This window comes from Oryctolagus cuniculus, chromosome 11 (assembly GCF_964237555.1).
Source record: "Oryctolagus cuniculus chromosome 11, mOryCun1.1, whole genome shotgun sequence".
Lineage (NCBI taxonomy): Eukaryota > Metazoa > Chordata > Mammalia > Lagomorpha > Leporidae > Oryctolagus > Oryctolagus cuniculus.
Window position 1 is genome coordinate 84,252,183 of NC_091442.1, and position 19,731 is coordinate 84,271,913.

Genomic DNA, 19,731 nt, shown 5'->3' on the forward strand with positions numbered 1-19,731 from the left:
TGTTTTAAATGGATAATGTGATTTTATCTTTTCTTTCTAAAAGATGGGAAGAAAATAAACCCCTACCATAGAGTAGACACCAAATATTAGCCTGCTTGAAAATTTCTAGGCCAGATGATTTTTTATGGTTGCTTCCTAATAATTTTGTTATTCAATGCTGAGATTGGCAGTCAGTGAAATGCAGTAATTTTTTTACATTGTAAAATATTAGTTTATTACAAGAATAAAATGTTATAATGTGTTATGTATTAACAGTGTAAAGTTATACAACTACTCTGTGATAATAACATTATGAATACATGAATAAATTTATTAATATAACAATAATATATTTTATAATAGTTATTTAAAATCAGACATAATGTATTTTATGATTTATATTAGCTATTTTATGTAGGTGTTAAGTTCTTCAGTGATCAACTGGAAAAATTTCACAGACAGTACAAGGATGTAGTCGCTCTAAGGCCCATCAGAAATGCAGGCTTACTGTTCAGGACCTGACGCTGCCAAAAGAGCTAATTCCATCATCTCTGTGATGCTTGGAGGTAACCCTGGGCCAGAAAAAAAACATTAATTATGTCTCTACAATTATCTTATGGTTATTCTATCACAAAATTATATTTATTTTCCTAGTATTGTGTATTAAAATTAACATAGGTCTACTGGATAGCCTTAATTTCTAAGAGAAGTACCATATTCTCTCTGTACAAAGTAACTTCTTGATATTTTTATTTTGTTAAAATACCCACCTGCCTTTATTTTTTAAAATATCCAGTGTACATTCACAAGCCTGTTTTTAATGTAATCAATCCTATTTTATTAATAACTGTAAAGTTAGTGTATTGTTTTCACTGGAATTATAAGCCAATTAAACTTTTTAAATATTTGTTTTAATTTTTAATTTAAAAAATTGTTTGAATGGATGAGAGAGAGAAAGAGAGAGAGAGAGAGATCATCCAACTTTTGGTTCACTCTCTAAATGCCAGCAAAGGCCATGGCTGGCCAGGCAGAAACCTGGGTCCAGGAACTCAATGAATATCCCCCACGAGTGGTTAGGACCCAAGCACTTGAAGTAGCATCTATCACCTCTCAATATGTACTTCAGCCGGAAGCTGGAATCAGGGGCAGAGCTGTGAGTTGATCTCAGGCACTTTGATATGGAACGTGGGCAAACCCAGTGGTGTATTAAGCGCTGTGTAAGACCTATCCCTCCGGTAAATTTAAAAGACAGATGTTTTTCATTGGAAGAACATAAATTTACTTTTTTATACTCCCATATTTAACTAGAATACAGTTCAATCAGATTTCTTATGTCTAATATATGTGGTTTCATACAATTAGACTCCATTTAATAGTATCTTAAATCCAGATGAAATGTGAGGAACTTCTGTTTAATGTTAATAGCTCTCAGAACTGTAAAAAATTAGCTACCTTGCACAATATAACAGGAAATAAACATGTTAAATGATTCATGTGGAAAAATATTCACTTACAAAATTTGTGAATCATCTGTTTAGTCTGAACAGGTGAGGGGAAACTGTGTATAGTACGTTTTTTTTCCTTTTCTTTTTTCTTGAAAGAAAATCATCAATTGGAAAACTTTAAGTGATTCCTTGTTCAGCTATAAAATAAAGAGGTAATGCTTATTGGATTTTTCTTCCTTGTACTAAGTAGTCTGGTTAGGTACATAAGTATAAGTCAAGAATGTATCCATGTCCAAGAGGAAGAACATTTAATAGAAACTTGACAAAAACTGTCTCTTTCAATGTGTCTTGATTTTTAAAAAAAGATTTATTTACCTATTTGAAAGGGAGAGTCACAGAGTCACAGAGAGAGGGTCACAGATTTGCCATTTACTCGTTCACTTTCCAGATGGCCACAATGGCCAAGGCAGTGCTAGACTGAACTCAGGAGACGGAGCTTCTTCTGTCTCCCGCATGGATGGCAGGGGATCAAACACTTGGGACATCTTCCCCTGGCTTCTCAGGCCATCAGCAGGTAGCTGTATAGGAGGTACAGTGGCCAGGACATGAATCGGCACTCATACGGGATGCTGTTGTTGCAGATAGTGGTTTTACCACTACGCCACAACACCAGTACACTGTGTTGATGGTGAGAGAAACGGAAGATACTTGACAAAATTACCAGGAAATCTCAGGGAAAGGAGGATAAATAAGACTTCATTCTTTCAATTATGAACTTCAATGCTATTCTGAATTCTCTGATGGGCTAAGACAATAGACTAGAACAGAAAGAGTTCACTAGGAGAACATAACAGGCTGTAAATGGAAGTATGGGCTGGGACCCATACTGCAGGTCCCTAGTGTTCCCACTTGGTGTGTAGTTTGCCCTGTCATCTTTATGAGTTTCAGAATATAAGGGTGACCCTTAACTTTAACTGATATAATTTGGAGAAGGGAAAATTACTCCTGTATAACCACTTTTGTAGAGATTGTCAATACTGCTGGTAGAATTTTAAAGTCAAAAAGCCAAGATCCATATGAGATGGTTTCACTTGGCTTGTCTGGCAGTGGGTTATTGAAATGGTACATGGACAGTATTTTATTTTCAGAGAAAATTGTTTGCAATTTTTTTTTTTGACAGGCAGAGTGGATAGTGAGGGAGAGAGACAGAGAGAGAAAGGTCTTCCTTTGCAGTTGGTTCACCCTTCAGTTGCCGCCGCTGGCAGCGCGCTGTGGCCGGCTCACCACGCTGATCCGATGGCAGGAGCCAGGTACTTATCTTGGTCTCCCATGGGGTGCAGGACCCAAGCATTTGGGCCATCCTCCACTGCACTCCTGGGCCACAGCAGAGAGCTGGCCTGGAAGAGGGGCAACTGGGACAGAATCTGGCGCCCCGACTGGGACTAGAACCCGGTGTGCCGGCGCCACAAGGCGGAGGATTAGCCTAGTGAGCTGCAGCGCCGGCTGTTTGCAATCTTACAGTTGGAGGAATTCAGAGATGCAATAGCAGTTTAAGAAATGGTTGTTACTTTATCAGATTTTCCAGTTCTCTTTTCATAACTTTTTTAAAGAAGGACTGGCCTCTCTGGTCTGATTAAATTTTGAGGGTCCTTTGCAATTCAGCTAGAGTGACAGTGTCCCCAAGAGGGAGTTGGCAGACACTAAAATTTGGGCCTCTTTATATTTAATTAAAGACTCAAAAGATAATTCACCTTATCTGTATCCCAATTAGGTCAAAACAATTATATGGAAAGAACTAGTGGTAGATATAGTAATAACAATCATGAATCAAACACAAGAGAGATTTATTTTTTCAATTTTTAAATAGTTAATTTTTGTCAGAAAAGCAAGTTTAATAGTTAACATGCAAAAGTTTATCATCAGATTATCTGTCAATCAAATCTACTACTTTTAAAGATGAATATAATTTATTCTGATAACAACTCTTAGCAAACTTGTACAAGGGAAAAATACCAAATCTGATAAAAGGTATTCACCAGTTAGCATGATAAAATTCACCATTATTGATAAAATGTTAAGTAACATTATAATTATAGACTTTTAGTAGCTTTATAAAGTTAATTAAAAAGTTATAAAGTTAGTTAGCTTTATAAAGTAGCTCATAAAGTCAAGTAAACTATTCCGATCCATACTGTCAACACTTATAAAAGTTTTACCCTTTAGGAAAGAGGAAAAGGGGCTGATGCTGTGGTGTAGCGGGTAAAGCCGACACTGCCTGCAGTGCCAGCATCCCAAAAGGACGCCAGTTCGAGACCCAGCTGCTCCACTTTCCATCCAGCTCTCTGCTATGGCCTGGGAAAGCAGTAGAAGATGGCCCAAGTTCTTGGGCCCCTGCACCCACGTGGGAGACCTGGAAGAAGCTCCTGGCTCCTGGCTTCAGATCAGTGCAGCTCCAGCCATTGAGAACGAATGGGGAGTGAACCAGCAGATGGAAGACACTTCTCTCTCTCTTTCCTTCCCTCTCTGTGTAACTCTGACTTTCAAGTAAATAAATATATGTTACAAAAATAAAAAGAGGAGACGAGAATATAAAATCCTCTTCATTTGCTTAATTACTTAGAAAAGTCCAGAAGCACAAAAACTCAGAACTAGTACATCAGTTAGCAAGTTTGCTGGATGTCATATGCATATTTAAAAATTAATAACATCTTTACATAGCAGTGTTAACTTACTAAAAATATGAAAATGAGACAATTGTAATAATAAAACTAAAACTAGAAAAATCTAATAATCTGTAAGATCTAAATAAAAAATAAACAATTTAATTGAAGAATATAAGGCATACACAATTAGAAAATCAATGAAAAATAAGTCATGTATATGTCATATATCATACAGGTAACTATTATCTCTAAATTAATTTAAGAATTGAGGTAATTCTACTCAATAGGATTTAAAGATAAAATTCAAAAATATGACATTATTAAGCTCTAAGAATAAAGATTTTGGGGCTGGTGCTGTGGCATAGCAGGTAAAGCCACTGCCTGCAGTGCTGGCATCCCATATGGGCATTGATTTGTGTCCTGGCTGCTCTACTTCCCATTGAGCTCTCTACTATGGCCTGGGAAAGCAGTAGCATATGACCCCAGTGCTTGGACCCCTGCACCCGCGTGGGCAACCTGGAATAAGCCCCTGGCTCCCGGCTTCGGATCAGCCTAGCTCTGGTCATTGTGGCTATTTGGAGAGTGAACCAGCAGAGGGAAGACCTCTCTTTCTGTCTCTTCCTTTGCCTCTCTTAACTGTCTTTCAAGTAAATACAATAAATCTTTAAAAAAAGAATAAAGATTTTAATAGTTACAATGGTTTAAGTAATGTAGCATTCACATATTTATGAACTAAAGACATATTTATTAAGTGTGTCCATGTTTCAGGAACTATTACAGGCTTCTGAGCCTCATTAGGGATAAAATAAAGCCCCAAATACTCTTGAGCTTATTCTTCAGATGAGATTATAGCTCTTATAAATAAATTAAATGCTGTGTTAGAATACGTGATCACATTTGAACACAGCTTTGATGGAACTGAGAGATTTAGTTATGTAACTATCTGCGAAAATGGAATTTCAGGCAGAGGCAAGGCAAAGTCAATAGGAGGCCAGTGTGGCTGGGTTAGAATTGGAGATGAAATCAGAAGGTAAGATTTTATAAACTGGCAGAGTTTTAAGTAGATGACTGACGTGTTCAGAGAGTATATTTTAAAACATCAGTTTGATTCATTCTGTATTGGAAAGACCATGGAGGGTTCATGAGAGAAGCAAAGAAAACTCTTGACAGAGGAGAGTACAATCATCTAGGTGGGCAGTGATAGTGGACCGAATCAGAATGGTTAGTAAAACTGGTAAGAAGTAGTTAGATTCTGGATATATTTTCAAAATATCGCAATAGAATTCATTTCATAATTCGATATGGTGATGTAGGGTATGGAAGATGGAGAGGCATGAGAGGAAAACTTCTAATTCTTCAGCTTGAAAAGCAGAAAAGGTAAAGTTACCTTTATGTGAGATGGAGAAGAGGAGCAAGGTTTTGTATGCTTGTTTTGCTTTGCTTTTTGTGGGAGTGTCGTGTGGGCCTTAACAGGTAAATTTTTAACATTTTGAATGTGAAAATGTCTTGTAATATCCCAGTGAAAATATTCAATAGTGGCTAGATATATGTGTTTGGTTGCAAAATCTGATTAGAGGTAAACACTTGTAAATATTAGCATTTGGACACTAAAAACTATGAGGTTGATTGATATCATTGAGCATGTGTCAATTCACAGGCTGTGAATGAGAGTCCAGAAGCACTCCAACATCAAGAAGTCAAGAAGAAAGAGTTTGATCCATTAAAGGAGATGGAGACAAAGCCTCTGACAAGGTAGAACAAACCAGAGAACCAGAGTTGGGTTACTTATAATGCAAGTGAAGAAAGTGTATTCAAGAGAAAAGAGTGCTCCGGTGCGCAAATACTGCTAAGACATAAGCTACAAGAACTGAGAGCTGGCTATCATATGTATCAACACAGGTTTAGTGATGGCTGACTGTAACAGGACTGATTTTCATGGAATGGTGGGACAAAGGCCTTATTGAAATGATCAGAAAGAAATGGGAAAGGATGGGAATGTCACAAAGAATGGAAAGAAAGCATCTGTAGACATTGAGTAGACAGCAGAAGAACTTTGCTGCAAGGAGGAATAGAAAACAGAGCAACAGTTTGGGGCTTAGAGACAATTTTGTCTCATGTTGAAAAAATTTTGTATGATACAGGAGTAGAATAGAGAGAGAAATAATTCATGACAAAGGAGAGAGCCATAAGAATTGCTGGAGAAATACACTTGACCAAATGATTACTTAAGACATTCAAAGAAGTAAAACAAATTTTTTTTTAATCTAAGGTTTATTTCTGAAAAATGTTTAAAGTCTTATGGCTAGTCAAAAAAACTCTTTCATCTTCTTAGACGCCTAGACAGGTATAAGACTTTGCTTAATGTAAATACATGCATACTTTGAAATCCATGAAATTAGATAGTTTATACTCTGCCTTTTTTCACCTGAGGTTTTCTTTTAATCTTTGTATACTTGTGACCAGTGTATCTCAGCTTCTTCTCTTCATGAGCCATACGACTTTGTACTTAATTCTTGTTCTACAAACCTCACAGGATTGTTACAGGGATCAATTAAAACGACTTATGTAAAAGCACCTTTTGAAAAGTGGAAAGGGCTTTTTATCAGTTATTTATTGTGACCTACTAGGCTTGTTGCTCTTTGTTAATGGGGTTTCCAGACAGGTCTGAAGAATGCTTTGCTCATCATTAAAGGGCCAGAGCCAGAAAGAAGTATCCAACAGAATGTTCACTGCGGCATGTGCTGTTCCCCAGTAGAGAAAGGGCATCTGTGGAAATACTGTGTAGTGTATTCCACTCCTGGACCTTCACAATACTGAACACTTAAAAAATCTAAGAAATGCTATAGTAAGGATATCAGTATAAAATTGTAAAGGGTAGAATTTCAGAATTTCTTAATTTACTTGTCCTTGGGATTCTCACTTGTGGGGTGATGAGCACAGTGAAACACCCATTAAATTCTTAAGGAACCTCTGTCTGCCTCTCAAATAAAAAAATCAGAGGACAGGATTTTGGTCTAATGGTTGACACACAAATTGGGACACCCACATCCCATATGGAAGTGCCTGAGCTTGAGTCTCAGCTCCACTTCTGACTCCAGTTTCCTGATGACCTGTAGCCTGGGAGCCACCAGGTGACAGCTCAAGTCATCGGGTTCTTGCCACACACATGGGCAACCTGGATTGAGAACTTGGCTCTCAGCTTTGGCTGGGGGTCTGGCTCATTTCTGGGTACTGTGAACATTTGGGAAATGAACTAATATATGAGAGTTTTGTCTCTGCCTCTGCCTCTGTCTCTGTCTCTCTCTCTTTCTCTCATTCTTTCTTCCCCTAACCGTCCCCCCCGCCAAAAAAAAAAACCCACAACTCCTGGGAAACTAGTACTTCATGAGATATGTTGAGATAGGCACATTCTACCTATGTGAAAAATAAAATTAGGTCAATGGAGGAAATTCAAAATGACATACTGAAATTTTCTCCTGAATTAACATATTGGATGAAAGAACACAAAGGAGAAAATTTTTGATTTTCAGTATGTCTCCACAGGAAGCAAATTATTTGACACAAGTATACTCTCAAATTACGTCATTTGGATAACAATAAGTGAGTAGATTTTCATTCAAACTCTTGTAAATCAGCCTTTTAAAGTTTTTGGAATTATCTTCCTTCCACGGAATTGTTTTTTCTGCTTCCCTCTAATCTGGGCTAATATTATGAATTATAATTTATTATTAAAGGCAGAGGAGTCAGTTTCAGTTTAACTTTTCATCTAGTGAGATGATAGTTAATGGACAGTAACCCAGTCACAACATGCAGCAATAAATTTGTTTTGAACTCAATGAGTTCCCATACTTTTTGTTTTTTTAGCACTGCACATAGAACATCATTGACCATATGCTTCTCTGTAGCTTTGCTTCTAAAAATTGCTACAGGATAACTTCTTGTATATATGGATGAATCACAGAACTGCCTATTCGTGCCTTGTGTGGGCCTTTTCCTAACCAATCACAAATAAGCAGACCAACCAAGCCCTCATATCTAGGACTATACTTGGACCTCTACTTTCCAAAATTGCAAATTCATAAACCTTACCATCTTGCTGATTTCATTGCTTTAAAGTTCAATTGATGAATAAGAAATAAATACATATTTTATTGTTATGTTTCAGGAGGAATTAAAGTAAAATCTATGAGATGGATTTAAAGAAAACGTTATACTAGTTCTATCTTAACATAAATAAACACAAATCAGAACTGTCTTGGGTAGTGGAAAATAATGATGCCTAACATTAATTACAGTTCACAAGACTGAATTTTTCGAAGGTCAATTGTTGAAGTCATTGACATGTAGTGAGCAATGCTTATAATATAGACGAAATAAGGTCAATATGCTGAGAAATTCTCAGGGATGACACTTCAGTGTTAGAACTTAGCAGTGGACATTGAAATAACAGAACTTATGAAAAGTGATGTTTACTGTTATTTTAAAATAGAAATAAGGTGTACAGGTAAGGCAAACTTTCTGAACAACTAACAGGTTTATGTGAGACCCTGTAGAATCTTCATATTATGATGTCTCATAATATGACACAATATCATAAAAAAACAGTTTTTGTTCAATGAGTATCACATTGCTCATATAACTCTAATGACCTTCCAAGAGTCTATTTTTGTCTGGCTATTTACACTGGCTTTTTAGTCTAAATTGGCATTGCAATGTTAAAAATCCCATAATACCCTTAATTTTATAATTATATCTCATATCTCATATTCTACCTTTTATAACACTTTGGTTCAGTATTGTTCATACATAAAAATTCTACATTGAAAATAGTTTTTCTCTCTTTCTCTGTAACTCTGGCTTTCAAATAAATAAAATAAAATAAAAAAGAAAATAGCGATTTTCTGATCTGAGAATTATACTTGCCACTGGCTTTTCATTTCATTTTATACACTTTTTGGCTATAATTCTTCTACCTAAGAGGAACTAAAGAACTGAAATCTGCAACTAGAAATTTATTTCTGATTCTATGTTTATTTGGCTTTCACATTTGTACATTATGGTTGCTTAAATTATGGTGCATTTTATTTTCAGTTATATAAGTGTTGTGAATAACGACCAGATTGGCCAAGTAGAATAACAAGAGCAACAGTGTAAAAAGGGGAGATGCAGCTTGGTTCACTCATTCATGGTACGTAAGTTCAAAATGGATTAATAAGCCAGAGAGACATGAGAAGTGAGCAGGGGCCGTGCAGCTTGAGAGGGACCTCCCAGGGCATGCTAAAAAGGTGCTGTACGTGCTGTGTGCTCACTGGAAGATCAGCCACTTCCTCCTCCATCCTTAGCTCTGTGAAGAGCTAAAGTCATCCTACCGTCACTAATGCATGAGAATTATCAAAGTGCATTGCATACAGTGAAGCATAACCGCTTATTGTTCTGTGAACATTTTGTTTCAGTATTAGACACACCTACACACACATACAAACACAAATGTGTATACACAATGGTCTACTGTACACATAGTTACATGATAAAGGGTTGAAATTAAATTGAATTTCTGTTCTAAAGACTTGTTTGTTTATTTAAAGGGCAGAGTGACACAGAGAGGGGGAGAGATACAGAAGAGAGGGATCTTCCATCTACTGATTTACTCCAAAATTCCTAAACAGCCAGAGCTGACCCAGTCAGAAACCAGGAGCTAGGAACTCCATCCAGGTCTCCCAAATGGGTGGCAGAAACCAAAGGATTTCAGTCATCATCTACAGCCTCCCAGGAGTATTAGCAGGAAAGTGGATTGGAAGCAGGGTAGCAGGGATTCAAACTGGCATTCCTATATGTGATATGTGTGTCCCAAGCAGGGGCTTAAACTATACTACAATAGCTGCCCTTAAATTTTACTTCTTATAGTGGGTAGCAGACAAGTAGATCCCTAGTGTTTGTGAGGCCCAGGGCAAAAGAGCAAAGAATGCTCCCCCTGCCACAAGTCTTTCACAATTATAAATCAAGCTAACACATTGTCAAAAGAAAACAAAACCTTCTATTGTCTTCCTTGAAAATGCACTTTATTTTTTTCAAAGATTCATTTATTTATTTGAAGTGCAGAGACACAAGATAGGAGACAGAGATATGGAGAGACAGGGAGAGACAGGAAGAGACAGGGAGAGAGGGAGAGAGGGAGAGAGAGAGAGAGAGAAATGGCCTCAATGACAGATGCTAGGCCAGGCTGAAGCCAGGAGCCAGGAGCTTACTCCAAGTCTCTCACATGAGTGCAGGGGCTCAAGCCCTTGGGCCATCCTCTGTTGCATTCCCAGACACATTAGCAGGGAGCTGGATGGGAAGAGGAGCAGCTGGAACTCCCACTGGCTCCCATATGGGATACTGGAGGCTTCACCCTGTCTGCCACAGCACGGTCCCCCAAAAGGCACTCTCACATAGACCACAAGACCTGATTCTCACAATCAATTCTAATTCTTTGAATCTACACATGAAAGCTTAGTTACCCAGATATGGCTGCTGGACTTTAGACTGCTCCCTTCCTCTTTTGGATAGTTTGACAGTTCAGATCTGCTCTGCCCCCACATACGTGGATCCTCCAGGCGGAGTTTCAGATTTTATGCACTATCAGCGATCACTGGTCCTTTTTGCTGCTCTTTACATGTACAGGTGGGTACACTAGGTGCAGGCAGGTCACAGAGGGCCTTTGGTAGGCTAAGATCTATTTGGACAGAGAGTCTGAACTTTCAGGTGCCTGATGTGTGGTTAGGTCAAGAAGAACCATAGTAGCTCATGGCTGTGCAATGACACTTGGTCCCAAGGACAGAGAACCAGAGCCAAGCCTCCTAAACTGTGGGTCTAGGACAGGGGTCTCTCTTGCCCAGGTATAGAACCATACCCACAATGGTCAAAGATGTTGAATGCTACTGTCTGCGAAAGTGTGTTTGGAATCAAGTTACAGGGGTGGGAGATAATGAAAGAATTCTTTTAAAATCACACACTTGGTTAGAAGAAAATAATCAACTCATGAAAAAAACTAACATGCGTGATTATCGAAGAATAAAAGCCAACAATAACACACAGAGAAGTTATCCTTACATTCATGAATGTGAGGACACACTATCATCTGGAGGTGAGATTACCTGCTCTACATTAAGTCATTTTACCTTTCAATCTAAGTTTCAGTTTCATTATCTGTAAAATTAAGCAGACAAAAATTTCTGCATGCTTCAGAAATATGGTGCTTAGAGAAAATAGTTTCTGGAAAAATGGAATAAAAAGAGAAGTTTCAGAGCTGGTGTTTTGCTAGCATTTAGGACTCCGGCATCCCACAGGACACAGCTCTGTCACCTGACTCCGGCTCCCTGCTAATGCAGACCCTAGGAGGCAGCAGTGTTGGATCAAGTAATCAAGTAATTGGATTCCTGTGGCCCTCAAAAAGGCTTGGACTGAATTCCAAGCTCCAAGCCATGCACCAGCCTAGCTTTAATCATTGTGAACATCTGAGGAGTGAATCAATGAATGGGAGGATTCCCTCTCTCTTCCCCTTCCTTCCTCTCCTCCCCTCTTAAATAAATAAATAATTTGGAAAAAAAGTTTTTGGGTGCAATTTTGAAATCTATGCATAGGTTTTTTTTCATTTTTTAACTTTTATTTAGTAAATATAAATTTCCAAAGTACAGTTTATGGATTACAATGGCTCCCCCACCCCATAACTTCCCTCCCACTCACACCGCTCCCATCTCCCGCTCCCTCTCCCATTCCATTCACATCAAGATTCATTTTCAATTATCTTTATATAGAGAAGATCAATTTAGTATATATTAAGTAAAGATTTCATCAGTTTGCACCCACACAGAACATAAAGTGTAAAATACTGTTTCAGTACTAGTTATAGCATTAATACACATTGGACAACACATTAAGGACAGATCCCACATGATGAGTAAGTACACAGTGACTCCTGTTGTTGACTTAACAATTTGACACTCTTGTTTATGGCATCAATAATCTCCCTAGGCTCTTGTCATGAGTTGCCAAGGCTATGGAGGCCTTTTGAGTTCTCCGACTCTGATCATATTTAGACAAGGTCGTAGTCAAAGTGGAAGTTCTCTCCTCCCTTCAGAGAAAGGTACCTCCTTCTTTGATGACCCGCTATTTCCACTGGGATCTCACTCGCGGAGATCTTTCATTTAGGTCCTTTTTTTTTTTTTTTTTTTTTTTTTTTCCCAGAGTGTCTTGGCTTTCCATGCCTAAAATGCTCTCATGGGCTCTTCAGCCAGATCCGAATGCCTTAAGGGCTGATTCTGAGGCCAGAGTGCTGTTTAGGACATCTGCCATTCTATGAGTCTGCTCTGTATCCCACTTCCCATGTTGGATCGTTCTCTCCCTTTTTTATTCTATCAGTTAGTATTTGCAGACACTAGTCTTGTTTGTGTGATCCCTTTGACTCTTAGACCTATCAGTGTGATCAACTGTGAACTGAAATTGATCACTTGGACTAGTGAGATGGCATTGGTACATGCCACCTTGATGGGAATGTATTGGAATCCCCTGGCACATCTCTAACTCCACCATTTGGGGCAAGTCCAGTTGAGCATGTCCCAAATTGTACATCTCCCTCTCTTAGGGATCACTTTTCAGTTAAATTTAAACACCTAAGAATAATTGTGTGTTAATTAAAGAGTTCAACCAATAGTATTAACTAGAACAAGAAAAAATACTAAAAGGGATAAAGTATTAAATTGTACATCAACAGTCAGGACAAGGGACAACAGTCAGGACAAGTCACTGTTTCTCATAGTGTCCATTTCACTTCAACAGGTTTCCTTTTTGGTGCTTGGTTAGTTGTCACCAATCAGGGAGAACATATGATATTTGTCCCTTTGGGGACTCAGCATGATGTTTTCCAGATTCCTCCATTTTGTTGCAAATGCAACAAAATTGACACCCCATTGGCCCAACTAACTAAAAAAAGAAAAGACCCGAATCAATAAAATCAGAGATGAAAAAGACAGACACCACAGAAATAAAAAGAATCATCAGAAATTACTACAAGGACTTGTATGCCAGCAAACAGGGAAACCTATCAGAAATGGATAGATTCCTGGACACATGCAACCTACCTAAATTGAACCAGGAAGACATCGAAAACCGAAACAGACCCATAACTGAGACAGAAATTGAAACAGTAATAAAGGCCCTCCCAACAAAGAAAAGCCCAGGACCAGATGGATTCACTGCTGAATTCTACCAGACATTTAAAGAAGAACTAACTCCAATTCTTCTCAAACTATTCAGAACAATCGAAGAAGAGGGAATCCTCCCAAATTCTTTCTATGAAGCCAGCATCACCTTAATTCCTAAGCTGGAAAAAGATGCAGCATTAAAAGAGAATTACAGACCAATATCCCTGATGAACATAGATGCAAAAATCCTCAATAAAATTCTCGCCAATAGAATGCAACAACACATCAGAAAGATCATCCACCCAGACCAAGTGGGATTTATCCCTGGTATGCAAGGATGGTTCAATGTGCACAAAACAATCAATGTGATACACCACATTAACAGACTGCAGAAGAAAAACCATATGATTATCTCAATAGATGCAATCAGGTATTGTATTATGTAGTCTTTCACTAACAGGAGTATGGCTGGGGCCATCCCAAACATTAAGTCAAATAAGAGACTATGAAAAAGTTATTGCAGTGATAAACAATAAATTGGTCAGTAACTGCACATAATATGACTTAATATACTTAGTAAATTAAAAGCTTTATTGTATTTCTAATAATCCTGAGTAAATCCAAATAGATGTGTGTATATACATATATATAGATACACATGTACTTTATCTATATATCCACTTAAATGGTATAATTTATGTTTTATTTATATGCATTTACATATAGTTGCAGAATTTTAACAGAATCAAATCAAAAGTAAGACATTAAAAATACATATGCATTAATAGTTACAACATATAACATGTATTTTTATGAGAATCAAATTAAGGTAACAAATGAGATGGAAAATCATCATAAACCTTTGAGCAACAAATCAACAATTGTTAAATGAACATATTAATTATTAAATCAGTAGTTACTAAATATTCATTGTGTGGTTTTATATTTCCTATTCTTGTTTCATAACTGCGCCAGCAGACATTTCCATGTAAGAGTATGTGACTCATACCTTTTCGTGGACTTTCTGGCCCGGTTCCATCCCTTCCAGATGTTCTGACTCTGTGGATCCCTCACTTGATGCCATTTTTCTTTGAATATGAACATTTTGTTCACGCAAGGCAACAATCTGCAAAATAAAAGCAGTATGCTTTTACAATCTAGGTTTTGCATAAAGTAAAAAAATTAAAGTTACTTGAATGTGGTTAATAACTAATGAATATTGACAAATGGTCAGAAAGTGAACATTAAGTTTTAATCATGTTATTGTTTCAAAAATATTTTTAAAATTTAGGTTAGCCTTCTGAATAATATTTATAATAATATTTTTAGAATATCTTTTCTAAGAAGAGGTTAAGACACTGGAATTTGTCTAACAAAATATTTTCAAATTGGAAAATAGATAGCTAGTTGGAAATGTGTCTCAATTGTTGATATAATGTATATATGATTAATTCAGAAATTGATTAAGTTATGGAATGTGATAAAAATTCTGATTGGTCTACCCTTTTAAAGTATACAAGAAACATAAATGAAAAGATTACAGACTGAAGACTAATTAGGACAACAATCCTAGCATTTTAAAATAAACAAATACATAAACTGGACTTTAATGTTGTAAAGCTGTTATGAGTACTTAGAACTAAATTTGTCACATGTTAATGGCCATTGTTTTAGCATATCTAATCCAAATTAAAATAATTTGCAAAAGATCAGAAGGCAATTAATGCATGAAAATTATCAGCTTTAGTAATATTCAGGATGGAGAAAAGGATTCCAAACTTTAAAAAATTTTGTTTTTAAAATATTTGCTATTTATTGATATCAGTTTAAAAATATTTGACATTATAATAGTGTCATAACATTGATTGATTTTATTGTATTATCAATTCAGAAATTAGTGCTATTTCTAGGAGAAGTCAACATCCACAGTTATTTAATATAGAAAAATGTTGAGTCATAAAAATTACATATTGGAATTATGAGGACCTATATGTCACACACACTAATAAACTCCAAATTTTTTAAAAAAGACATCAGCCAGTGGATGTTCATTCTCCCGCCTGCCATTGCTTCGGTGCCCAGCTCTATGGTATTGTGTCTGTAAATCAGGTGATCTTGCTTATGATCTCCTGCATGTGGACACGGGGTGCCTCATTTTGTAAGGGTAGAACACATAATGGCAACTACATGAAGCTTCTCTCTCTTGCTGCACTGCCACCACCGACTAATTGGCTTCCTCATTTTCTCTTTTGTCTATCTACAATCTTACCCACAGAGCAGCCAGATTCATCTCTTCAATTTAAACTATATTTTCACCCCTTAGCTTTTCAAAATAATTCAATGTTTTCTCAATGTAGCTGGCACAAACTTAAACTTTTTCACAGGTCTATAGTGTCCTTCAGGACTGCTTAGCTTCAGCCACACTGGCCTTCTTCCTACTCCCCAGTCACACTTGGCGATTTCTTACCCAGAGCTGAGGCAACTGATGATTGTCCCACAGCACACATTCTTCCCCAGTTAACACCACGGACCCAGCCCGAGCTTCCAATACTTGGCTGCTATCCCCTGCTCAGAGAAGGTGCGCTTTTCACTACCACTTTTACAATGTATCATTGTGCGTTTTTGTGTTTGTAACCTCATGAAAATCAAACATTTTATTCTTTTATTTGTTTATTCACTTTGCTTGTTTATTTAGGTAGCAGACATCCTAATTATATCTCATGGGAAAATGATTTTCAGAAGAATGTTTAATTGAAAACAACATTTTCATACAAAGGAGAACATCAAGTTGCCATGTGCAGCATATTCAATAAAAATGTGCTGAATTAAATAATGAATGGATATGAAAAAACAAGGTGTGTAAACCTAATTAATCCAGAAATCAGACAGGATAAAGATTTGGAGTGCATGAGGAACTTCAGAGACCTTCCTGTCACATTAGTTAACATAGAAATTGGTCGCATCAAAGGAATGACAAGAAGAGTGTAATAGCTCTTGGAAATACCATTTTTATATTAGATTCTTAATATGTTTTATATAAAATATTACATCAGCACTGGTACCTGGTGAAGTTTTATTTTGAATTTATTATGAATTTTTAAGAATTGGAACATTATAGGCTAACAACCCACCAAGATAACCATCAAGAATTAACAAACATGCTTAGAAAATGATATTAGGATATTACAAAATTCTATGCATTTTTAATATTATTTCATCTATTTAGAAGTGAAGGAAGGAGATTTAAAAATAGAAATAAATTTAAATCTTGGCTTATTTAGAAAGTCAGGTAAATTTCAAATGTAGCCTTGTGCCTAAAATAAACCAGGCTGTCTATAAAGGGTTACTGAGAGAATCTGTGAAAAAAATCAAATGACCTTATTAAGAAAACTTCAAAACATCAATTCACTTGGAAATCACTTTGTATCGATATGGTTGTGACACTATGATAAAAAGATTTTAAACCTCAAACTTCTCTCAAAGTATATACCAATTAGTTCCAAGGAAGAATATAATTTTCAGCTAACATGCAAATACTGTATGGTTTTACTTAAATAAATCAAGTCCAAAAATTAGGTCTTGTAATAGAATAGACAGATATTCTCTATCACTCTGATACTTAGTTCTGTTCAACTTTTCCTAATAACAAAGTATGCTGGGTAGTTATGAAAACAAACCTTTAGCACCTGATTCCATTGTAGATGTTAATAAGCTGAGGACTCTTTTCACAATGAGCAAAGTGGGTAAGTCAGTTCCCCAGCCCCTCCGCCCCGCCCTAGGAATTCAACCTCGAGGACGGGGTCATCTCCTTAATGTGTCCTAAGGAGTGAGAAGATCTCCCAGAAGTCACTGGAGCTGCAGGTCACACAGGCTCTTTGGAAAATTCTCCCTGCTTTCTTGAGAAGTAGACACAGGAGAAGGCTAGAGGACCTCCATGGGAGAGGAAGTATAAGGAAAAGCACTTAAAGATCTCAAAACATTCTCTGGGCTCTCATTGATGGTGACGGCATCAGACAGAGGCCCAAGAGACCCATCTGAAGAATGCTGGTGAACGCCTGGATTCTGGGCTGGCATTGTGGTGTAGCAGGGAAAGCTGCCACCTGAGACACCAGCATCGCATATGGGCACCAGTTCAAGTCCCGGCTGCTCCACTTCTGATCCAGGTCCCTGCTGATGGCCTGTGGGAAGCTGTGAAAGATGGGCCAAGTGTGTGGGCCCCTGCCACCCTGGGAGACCCAGGAGAGGTTTTCTGTGGCCATATGGGGAGTGAACCAGCAGACAGAAGATTTTCGTCTCTGTTTCTCTCTATATATAACCGACTTTCAATACAAATAAATAGATAAATAAATCCTTAAAAAAAAGTCTGGATTCCTTCCAGCTAACACAGGGTCTGCTCCAAATAGGATATTAGAATGGGAGGAGCTACTTCTGATTAAACCGTGCTGTTTATCCAGCTACATTACTGACATAGAGCATTGCTATGTGCAAGCACTGTGCTCAACCAATTTTATCTGCAATAGAGGTGTTATGATAACTCACATTTAACAAATGGGTAAACTGAGATGGATTTATGAGCAGAACTGTCACAGTCTGTATGTACATGTTCCCCTAAAATTCGTATGTTGGAATCTAAGAGATAGGAGTCTTTAATCATAATAGCTCTGCCCTCATGAATGGGATGCGTTCCTTTAGAAAAGGGCTTCAGGGAACTACAAGGGTGCTGTTGTCCTATTCCTTCCACCATGTGAGCCCAAAGCATTCAAGGAATATCCTGCAGGAGACACTGGGCCCACACCTCTACCCAGCCTTGGAATGACCAGCCTCCAGAGCTGTGCGAAATAAATTTCTGTTGTTTTTAAGTTACCCAGTCTCAAATGTTCTGTTGCAATAGCACAAATGGAGTAAGATAAAAATCATAAAGGATTAAATAAAAGCTAGTTCCATATCTCCAAGTGTTCTGCTCTGTAACATTGCCTCCTTGTATTTGAGCTCCATTAAGTCAGGGGAATTTAATAGTGGGTTGGAATGGGGCAGAGCAACATGTCCTCTCCCACTACTGATACCCTTCCTCCTTGGAATCCTCTGTATATCATGGAGGCTGGATCCCATTCCTGCACAGGTTCACATACAGGCAGTTTTGCATACAGTTTCAGGTTATTTTTAACCCACAGAAGGCCCATGCAACTCTGATCAACACAACCATTTCAACTGATCAAGCGTATTTATCAATTGCTGACTAATATTTGCTTTTTATATGTCTGGCATCCCTTCACACTTCTTTTGATAACATCATCTTTCATTTTCATTAGAGAATTTTCCTCTTCTTCAAATATATTTACATATATTTATTTAAAAGGCAGAGAGAGAGAAAGAGAGAGAAAGAGAGAGAAAGAGAGAGAAAGAGAGAATCTTGCAGATATTCCACCCCGGAGTTTACTCCAGGGCTGGTCCAAGCCAAAGTGGGGAGCCTGGAACTTCATCTGGGTCACTCATATGAATGTCAGAGACCCAAGTACTTGGGCCATTATCTACTGCCTTCCCAGGCACACTACAAGGAAGCTGGACTGGAAGCAGAGACTCAAATTAGCACTCCAGAATGAGAGGCAGGTGTCACAAGCAAGGGCTGAATCCGCTGTGGCACAATGCCCGTCCTGGGAAAGTTTTCTATTTTACTTTAATTCCAGAGTTGTTGATCACGGAGCCAAGAATCCATGTCAAGGAGGTGGACACGTGATCCAAGCCAGAGCAATCAGGTCATTCCTTCAGATGTTTCTGCCTGAACTTGTGGGAGATTCTCTTTTTCACTAAGGAAAGTTAGTTGAAAAGGTACATAACTGGGATGCTACCTGCCACGTTTCCACTCGGGGACAGAGCAGGTAGAAGTGTTGGACCTCTGATGAATCACTGCTGCTCCAGATTCTGGATTTGCTGAGTCATTCCTATTCCTGGGATTTTAATAATATGACCCTGAAACTGCTCTGTGTGCTCACACTGTTTAGGTTGGTTCTCTGTCATTTGCAACGACAAACGTCCTTGAGAATGCGGCAGGGAACCTGGAAGGCAGCACAGAGGATGCAATATCTAAATGTGGATTTTGCAGAATGACTAACAATTGAACCAGGGAGACAACAACGCCAGCTGACTTTTTTTAAGCAGACATGGAATCTTTGTAATTTACATTGCATTCTTCATACCATAGGTTGTTTGATATTTAAGAATAATCTGGAGGAAGATGGAAGAATGATGCAACTAGGAAAGCGAAGATACTTCAACTAAAATAGATGTATGTCTGTCTGTCTGTCTGGATTGTTGTTTTACCTTGATTCTTCCTTATGTTTCCTGGTTGATCATATAACCTCTTACAGCCTAGCTTCTAGGCACTTCAGAACGCATTATGCTTACAAGCCAAATTTCCAAGTTTTGTTCTTATTCTTGCCTCAGTCCAGTTATTTTCATCTTTTTATT

General features: G+C 37.7%; 1 protein-coding gene across 18 annotated transcripts in view; it reads right to left on the reverse strand.

Annotated features, from left to right (window-relative positions):
* The window catches only part of PPFIA2 (PTPRF interacting protein alpha 2), a 540,970-nt gene that overhangs the window by 121,446 nt on the left and 399,793 nt on the right, over positions 1-19,731 (reverse strand). For all 18 annotated transcript variants that reach the window (XM_070052665.1, XM_051846503.2, XM_051846506.2 and 15 more), the window contains one exon: positions 14,276-14,392. In XM_070052665.1, the coding sequence (XP_069908766.1) occupies positions 14,276-14,392 (117 nt within the window). The remainder of the gene's footprint in view (positions 1-14,275; positions 14,393-19,731) is intronic.